The sequence below is a fragment of the Propithecus coquereli genome, unplaced genomic scaffold, assembly GCF_000956105.1.
Source record: "Propithecus coquereli isolate 6110/MARCELLA unplaced genomic scaffold, Pcoq_1.0 Scaffold5, whole genome shotgun sequence".
In the NCBI taxonomy this organism is placed as follows: Eukaryota; Metazoa; Chordata; class Mammalia; order Primates; family Indriidae; genus Propithecus; species Propithecus coquereli.
The window spans coordinates 2,147,800-2,156,659 of NW_012150840.1; the positions used below are offsets into that span (position 1 = coordinate 2,147,800).

Sequence of the window (8,860 nt, forward strand, 5' to 3'; positions counted from 1 at the left end):
TGAGTCATAAAAGGAGCTTAGAAGCTCTATATTTTTTACGTTCTATAAAAATTTACATAAAAATGAATATATGCTTATCAAGCAAAGTAATTTGCCAGTAACATAGTCTTGTTACAGCAACTTATTTGGGGATATTTTTTGAGAACATTTTTAATGTATCTCATGTTATTGACTTGTTCAAAGTTATCCTATTTCCTCAAATCTTTTTTCTGAAATTATATATTATTTTAAAATGTCCACTTGAAAATCACAAATTTATAAATTTAGAAAGGAGACTTTCTTATAAAGGGCTACAGCCTACAAGGTGGCTGTCATGACCAGCTGGGAAGTATAGCCTCTGGCAGAGCCCAGAAACAGGCACTTTCTGGGGCAGGAGCTTTATCCTGAAAAGGCTGGCCAAGTATACATGTTCAGCAGGTTACATGAGCTATGAATATTCATGAAGGGAATCCTAATGCATGCATGACAAGCAAACATGCGGGTTATATGTATCCCATGTTTACTTTGGGGTGGAGACTTAACATTTCAATGTATTACAATTAGGCCTTATATGTCAAAAGCGGGTGAAGCAGGGACACAATGGCACTCGAGTGTGCAGCCTCTGTAAACCAGCTGGAACCAGTCTATAATCAGTGGTCTCCTATCAGGTGAAATTTATTGAAATCAGTCTCTTGTCCAATCAAAGCTGTAGTTATGGCTTGTGGAACAAGGGAGTTAATTAGTCAGCTATGAGTGAGCTACAATTTGTTTTAATATTGCCAGTGCTTGTTTATAAGCTAGAGAAAAAGAAAAACCTTGTGACATTTAGAACATAGTTTATTCGTCAAGTGTAGGGATAGGTGACTTAACCCTTGGCTGGCATGGCGTTAGGTCTTGTTTATGAATTGATATCTTATTGCCAAAGAGCACATTCTGTCAGTCTGTGATCTCTATTTTAACATCAGTGCTGGTCAGCTGTGTCTAAACTGCAAAAGGGAGTGGGTATAATGAGGAGTGTTTGACCTCCCATCTCATCATGGTCACGAACTCAGAAGGTTTCTCTGGGTTCCTCTTGGCCAAGGAGGGGGTCTGTTCAGTTGGTTGGGGGGCGGGGTATAGGATTTTGTTTTTAGTTCTGAAGTTAAAGTTTAATTTGGTAATCTTCAACTTATAGGACAGTAGGGCAAAGTATAAGAGTTCAACAGTAAAGTACCTGGATGCTAAAATTTTATTAAAGCATACAAATTATATTTCACTACATAAAACGCTAGTGGGGAGATAGAGAAAACATTTCCAATTAAGTGTTTGAAGCAATTTGTGTTTTTTCTTCTGAAAAGGCTTCATCTGTCCTCTGTCGTTTAAGAGGTGGACCTTCGTGATTCTCTGTAACAAATTCAGAAAACCTGTTTTAGGTAAGAAATTTAGCAGTTGAAAATATTTTTAAAAAACAAGCAGTATAGCCATTTTTAATATTTTTAATCTAGTTAAACATGAAATATTCCTATAGGTTTATTATTTTAATGAAATAGGCTTCTATTAGACTGTACAGGATATCATACTAAAATTTGTAAAATTGGGAGAAACTAGTCACAATTGAATGGAAAGAGGTCTTGAACATAAATAACTAATTAATATAAAACATATATGTAGCCCAAAGAAAGCTACATGAAAGTTATTATAGTTTCCATTTAATTCCCCAGAAATCGCTCACCTAGATTCATGGTCTGGTTCTTGTAGAGTACAGCAGCAGGAATCTGAAAAGTGATGCATAGCATTTCCTTGTTGGGGGCCACATTTCTTACTAGGTGAACTGAACTGCATGCCTCCAAGGAAATGCCCAACACAGCTCCAGCTTGTTGCCGAACATCCTCTGCAGGATCAGCATCTTTGGAAAAGCTGTAACAGTGGACTATGGGAAGGAGCTCACTGCTGCATGGCTGCCCTTCTAAAAGTGATTTGAAAGCACTAAGAAACTCTATAGCCTTTGCTGGCAAGTTCATGACAATGTGCACAGAGTGTTTTCTTTCTTTTGACAGTCCCAGCTGCTGCATTAACTCGTCTTTGACCGGTCCTTGGAGGAATTCTTTCCCATCCAAGTTGAAGACTTTGACCTTTTGGTCCACTTTATTTAATTTACAATTGTGCAACAACCATTTATGGGATTCAGGATTGAGATCATTAGCAAATACAGTACAGTTTTTCTTTGCTGCTGGAATGGCAAAGGGCCCAACCCCAGCAAAAACATCAAATAGGACATCGCCAGGTTTGAGAATTTCTGTGATACGGCTATGTTCTGTAGAGAGACGAGGATTCCAATAGACTTTTGAAAAATCGAATTCATAGGTGTAGTTGTTTTCTCGAACCTGAAAAAGGTATTATACTTTTGGTTAATCTCCTTGGCCCTAAATTCCAGCCACTGATATTGGATAGGTGTGTGTATGCACAAGCAAAAACATTTAAATTTACTACTGTAAGAGCAAGTAACAGTGTATTCAAAGGCATTTTAATTAGACAACTGGTTTTTATGCTAATCCTGGGGCCAGTTAATATCTTGCAGAAGACTTTTTCATGAGAAAAATCATCTCTTCAAAGCCAAATGGCTCTTCATTTCAATCCTAAAAAGCCATAAAGTAGTTTCCAAATCACATGAAAAATTTTTCAGATAGGCCAATTAACTGGCTTAATTATACTCTCTTATGTCACCAGATAGGGAAGAAAAGGCCTATAATTTGAAACAACAGACCACACATCTTCATGGTGGGTAGCTAAGTTGCAGATAGCACTTCCACACAGCAAACAAGCTTCCCTCCTTATTAAGTTTTCAGTTTGTAAAAGAGAAGCATGATAGATATAGTATTGAATTTTGAGATATTTTACTGTTTTTAGATAGTTCCTTGGACTTTGAAAATTTCACGTCTGTAAGTTAGAGCCAATGTACACGATGAATCATTCTCATATTTTCTTTCCTTTCCCAAATTTGAATTTTCATGGGTAAACTAAATATATACAGTGAAGATAAGTCTTGAACAAAATTATGGCATTGTACCATTTCTTTTGTCTGTCATAGACATGTTAGGAAACAGAAAATAAAACTAAAATTGCAGTCACAGAATATGACCTCAGCCATCCTCTTACATCCCTTAATTTATGGGTGAAGAATAAAAGGCCAGAAAGTTCCTAAGTTCTATAAATCTCACAGAGATATATCTTCTATCTCTGCTTTCCTGGACCTTAATTCCAAATTTGTACATATTTTCCCCCTCCCAATCACATCAGATGCTTCTGCCCATATTATTAAGAGTTAGCAATGTTTCTGCAAGTTTCTGCCAACTAAAAGTCTTTCCAGGTATAACCTACAAGGTTTAAGTATGTCTTGAGAACTATTTTATACACACTGTTCTGTAACTTTCTTTTTTGTCATTTAAACTGGCAATGGACAATTTATTTTAACAAATATGGAGCTAAAAAATCTTTAATGATGGAATATTCCATTGTATCATTATACCAGAATTTAATCAATTCTTCTGGAAAGACTTTATCTGTCAAAGTTATCCCATCAGTAGTATATGTGAGTGCTCACATTCTCACATACTCATCAATAATGGTTGTGATAAATATCTTTAATCTTTGTCTTCTATTCTGATTCTAAACATTAATCTTGATATACACCTTATTTAGAGATAATAAAATATACCTTGGTCATCATGTTATCCTCTCCAGACAATATTTCCATTTGGAAATTTCGGTATGTATTGTCAATATTATTGATTTTATTTACTACTGAGGTGATTCCTGGATTTTTGTCAATCATAACTTGGCCTAAAAGAAAGGATGAAAATTAATAACGCATCCTGTCTATCGGTTGCAAAATCAAGTCTAAAACTGCAAATATGAACAAATGAATTATATTTTCTTTAGGGTAAAAATAAAAATTGCACCTAGAGTGTGTAATGTGGCATGCAATTCTAAAACTTCAACAGATTATTAAAGTTAATGTCTGATAGACTCCAATACTCACAAAAAAAATGTATGGGTACATTTTTAAAGAAACAATTTTGAGGAGTTTGGGTCTACCTAATATTTTTGCATGTTTTTTCTAAATCTTTTCATATGTCCCCAAACAACAAGTAAACAAAAAGGTAGACCACAGGGAATTGGGAAAGAAAGTAAAGACAAAGACCCTGGCAACAAATGGTCTCAGAAAATAGCAAAACATCTGGCCGTCCCCACTGGCCTCAAACCAAATGTGTTTTACTGTGGATTTGAAACAAATGCCTCCACTTTGGAAATTTATGCCAGCAAAACAATGTTTCCAAATAAAAGAAACATAGATTCTTTACAGTCTTATCTAAATAAAATGTTCTTAATGTTCTTACTTAAATTGTTACTTTTGTCAAATATTTATCACAGCAGAAGGGCTACAAAAATAATAAAATACATCAGAAGTGGCATACTGATGTCTTTTAATCAGTCTATTTTTTGTTAGCACTTAAAAAATTTTATAAAAATCTATATGCTATTGACTAGATAAGGAAAGATAATTTGATTTGTGAGTTAGTAAAAAGTACTCAGTCATACAAATACGCTGAAATACAACCAGAATTTGTCCAAATTCTCTCTGATAATTAGATACCTAATTTTGAATATGATAATATCAATAAATTCTAATCAATCATTGCTCTTATTCTGTTCTGTTTCATTTATCTGAACTCAATTTTTAAGATATAGAAGTTAGTTTGAAATAAGAATGAAATTAAAAATTTTTTAAAAGCTATTCTGAAGGTCCATAGTAAAATCTTTAAAATCACTATTGTATGAAAATGTTTTACTTTTAACCTATGAATGCCCCTTTATGAGAGGTTATAAAATAGGAATGCCAAAGGAATGTTTGAGTTAGTGTAGGCAGTAATTCACAGGAAAGCCTAGACTTGACATTTGCACACAGTCACAATTATAAAAATCTGTTTAAGTATTATTATGTCACCACTATCCATTATCAGTCCCTTTCATCAATAAAAACAAAGGAAATGCATAACAGCACAATTCTAAAATCCTACCCATGCAAAATACTGAGCACTACATTTAAAGCTGAAAATAATTTCCAGAAGTTCTGACAATTATATTTAAAAAAACAATCTGGAGAATTTAGGCTAGGAGCGCTAAGAAACATAGATGAGGATCAGTTGGTTGAATCAATGAAAGCATATAAAAAATCTCTTGCATTTTTGACTATAAAACACTCAAACTTATGAAAGCTAGTATTTAACATAGTCCTGAAAGCCTAATAAGTCTTGTGTACCAAAAAGAATTCTGTTCAATGTAGCTGCCAAAGTAAATAATTCAAGTTTAATCCACACTTATGTATTGGTGTACACAAAAGCCTGGACCAATATTTACAGCTTGGTATGACTCTAAAGAGGGTTTTCCAAAATGGCCCTTAAAAGAGGGTATGTAGCTCAAGATCCAGCTTAAAGTTACAATGATAAAATGTCCTGAGGCTGTAATTTGGCATTTAAAAAAATAATTTTAAAAACCAAAATTAGAATTTGTGAATTCCTTTCTAGTACATGAATAAAAACAAAGGAAATGCATAACAACACAGTTCTAAAGTCCTACCCACACAAAATACCATGACACACCTACCAATTAAATGCTTGAAAGGTAGCTGATGATCTCGAAGGTTCAAGTGTGCAATATGTCCAACTCTGCTAAACCCTGAAGTCACATCTTGACCTTCAGGAAGCACAGCTTTCAAGATTTCTTCTGACTTAAAGTTTTCATAAGTTAGTTCCAAATTATATTTAGATATCTGTGGTTTGACATTAAGCTGTGTTAAAATACTGAGTTCTGCTTTCTCAAAAGAATCATGAGTAAACATTTTATAGGGATCCAACATAATTAGTCTACTTTCTTCATCGTCCGGATCTTCAATCACACGTTTTATGCCTGGGCGCTGCAGTGCTGCCCTTTTAAGGGATCGCATCAATTTATTGACTATTTCTTTCTTCACTTTAAGCACTGGAATGGTGACTGTCTTTTTAAAAGCTGTTCTGTCAAGCTTTGTCATGCCTCGAACATCAGAGGGTGGTGAAAACAATTCAGAGTCTCTCTCATTTGTTTCTACTTCTGGCATGGTTGAGGATCTTTTTCGTTGACCCAGTAAGGAAATACCAGGTGCTTTCCTAAGTTTCTGTGTCAGCGATGTCCAAGCTAGTGGAATCAAAGATTCTGATTCAGTTATGCTACAGCTTTCCACTTTCAGAAGTCTTCTTGAGAATTCAATTGGCCTCCATAAGATCCTAGAAAAAGTATTTATTTAAGAAATACCATAAAGCTACAAACTAATTTTCATGTTCACAAGGTTTTTGAGAATAAAATATAAATTCTGTTTCAAATAACCTGCTAAATGCTGATAAAACTTTTACTAGTGTGTGGAAAGTATATTATCTTTTCCAGAATAGGATGACTTTTATTAGTGGCAGATAATAAATTTGCACCTTCAACCCACCTGCTGCCAGCACAGCGCTTAGTGATCCATCCATCAGCGTTCCGTACTCAGTGAACCTCTCCACCCACAATTTTCTACAGAATACATTTGGGATTGGAAGGCTGAAATTTGGGTTAAAGGGTCATCTCTAAATGAAATGGTCATTTATATGACATAACCAATGGATATACTTATCGGGATACTCTCACGGGTGCTTATTGTGCCAGACGCTGTGCCAAATGCTTTGTACACATTATCAATCCTGGGAGGTGTGAAGTATAGCGTCCTCATTTTGTAAATGAGTGAACTAAAGCTCAGAAGTAGGTTACCTCACCCAAAGTTTTGTTGCTGGTAAGTGGCTTAGCAAGGTCTGACTGACCTCAGTGCTTGTGTTCTTAATATATTGCTATGTTGTTAGTCTTCCATGTTTACTGCCACAGGTCCTGCCCTTAACTAGAGGCTTCCGTATTTTGAGGACGACAGCTTTGCTGAGGGTCATATGCACAGTATTAGCTATTCACTTCGTCTTCTAAAATACCAACGAAGTAATTGTAAGGGGAAAGGGCTCTGCTCCAGAATCCTGTAAAGCAACAAAGTTTAACCTCACAGGGCTCAAAATGGGTCCCGCAGTTAACCACCTGGGTGACCTTGAGTGGATTACTTAATGTGAGTCTCGGTTTCCCATCTGTAAAATGCGGCTAAAGGATCTAACTCGGACCTAAGCTCGACACCTGGGCGGATGGGTGACACCTGGGCGGATGGGTCACTGCGCAGCGCTTCCGAGCGCAGGCGGCACGAGGCGGAGAGCGGCCCGGGGCGGACTGGTACCGCCGCTGGACCATCAGCCCCTCCGAACTGCCAAGGGTACCGCGGCCGCCACCTCACACTGCACCATCCCAATTCCTGGCGTCGCTCCGCATCTGGTTCGGTGACCAGACTCCTCACCTCATGCTCCGGTGCCGCTCCGAAAACAGCCGCGGGAAGATAGACCGGCCTTCGATGACATCATCACGGCTCGCCGCAGAGAGGGCGCGCGTCAGATCAAGTCGACGCCCTCCTTTCCTACCCGCCTCAGTGAGGTGCCGGAACACGGAAGGGCAGGGCCGATGGCTCCGCCTCTGGCGCGACTAACGACGGGATCGCAGGGCAGGGGAAAAGGCTCTCAGATGGGCCTGATAGTTAGCAAAAGGGCAGCATGGAGACCTCCCAGGAGAGCATCAACGCTGAGCGGGGCTGGTACGTCTCTGCGCAGCAGCCCGAGGAAGAGGCGGAAGAGTTGAGTCCGTTGCTAAGCAACGTAAGTGGGCTACGTTTTTTTTTTTTCCTCGCGCAGACGCCCTCGGGTTTCCTCACGTCCCTGCTGAATAACTGGAAAAGAAGGAGCGGGGCACTGGTAGAGGGGAGAAGCTGAAGCCCGGCCCCTGGGAGTTGGGGTCCAAAGGCAGCAGCCAAGAGTCAGATGAGATCGGCGGGGTTGTGAATGTGACAGCAGCCTAACATACTCTAGAACTGCGGTCCCCACCCCCCTGGCCGCGGCCCGGTACTGGTCCGCTGCCTGTAAGGAACCAGGCGGGCACCACCGCCTGAGCTCCATGCCCCACCCCCGCCCGTCGAAAATTGTCTTCCATGAAACTTAGGAACCGGCTGCACAGGAGAGTGAGTGAAGCTTCATCATCTGTATTTACAGCCGCTCCCCATCGCTCTCATCACCGCCTGAGCTCCGTCTCTCCCCGCCCGGGTCTGTGGAAAAGTTGTCTTCCATGAAACCGGTCCCTGGTGCCAAAAAGGTTGGGGACCGCTGCTCTAGAAAGAAAAGCTGAAGTAAAGTTGCAGGCTCCGGTGGAAGGCATGTAGCACTGAGTGGAGGCTGGGCACCCGACGGGTTGAGCACCCCAGGGTGGTGTGACTCACTGCTGTTTATTAGTATCTTTGTCACCTTCCTGTTTCCTCTGCCAGTCTTGTGACAACTTTGCAAGAGTCACAGGATTTTTCTTTTCTCGACTCAGCCATTGAGGAGGTTATAAACATCTTAATTCAGAACTCTTTAGCGGTGGAGGATTGGAGATTACCTGGTGATTGATAATAATAAGTGCATAAGGGTGGGCACTGTGGCTCATGCCTGTAATCCCAGCACTTTGGGAGGCCCAGGCAGGAGGATTGCTTGAGGCCAGGAGTTTGAGACCAGCCTTGTCAACATAGTGAGACCCCTTCTCTACAAAAAATTTAAAAATTAGCCAGGCGTGGTAACACCAGCCTGTAGTCCCAGCTACTCAGGAGGCTAAGACAGGAGGATCACTTGAGTTCTAGAGTTTAAGGCTGCAGTGAGCTATATGATCCAGCCACTGCATTCCAGCCTGAGTGATCGAGTGAGTCCCTGTCTCAAAAAAAGAAGTG

At 39.4% G+C, this 8,860-nt stretch overlaps 2 protein-coding genes across 2 annotated transcripts in view; one reads left to right on the top strand and one right to left on the bottom strand.

The window, feature by feature from the left end:
* Positions 1–1,176: 1,176 nt before the first annotated feature.
* TRMT5 (tRNA methyltransferase 5) lies at positions 1,177–7,541 on the bottom strand. Its single transcript, XM_012656305.1, has 5 exons — positions 7,412–7,541; positions 5,623–6,278; positions 3,674–3,798; positions 1,691–2,342; positions 1,177–1,362 (listed from the first exon to the last, which is right to left on the bottom strand). The coding sequence occupies exons 1-5, from the start codon at positions 7,414–7,416 to the stop codon at positions 1,277–1,279; spliced, it is 1,524 nt and encodes a 507-aa protein (XP_012511759.1). The 5' UTR covers positions 7,417–7,541; the 3' UTR covers positions 1,177–1,276.
* A 13-nt stretch (positions 7,542–7,554) lies between these two features.
* The window catches only part of SLC38A6 (solute carrier family 38, member 6), a 107,656-nt gene continuing 106,350 nt past the window's right edge, over positions 7,555–8,860 (top strand). The window contains exon 1 of the mRNA XM_012656030.1: positions 7,555–7,763. Coding sequence (XP_012511484.1) covers positions 7,662–7,763 — 102 coding nt within the window. The 5' untranslated portion in view covers positions 7,555–7,661. The remainder of the gene's footprint in view (positions 7,764–8,860) is intronic.

Coding starts and splice junctions, on each gene's coding strand:
- TRMT5 (XM_012656305.1), bottom strand. Junction 3,799..5,622: donor ACCTTTCAAGCATTTAATTG/GTAGGTGTGTCA, acceptor CCTTTCTTTTAG/GCCAAGTTATGATTGACAAA. Junction 2,343..3,673: donor AGGATAACATGATGACCAAG/GTATATTTTATT, acceptor TACCTTTTTCAG/GTTCGAGAAAACAACTACAC.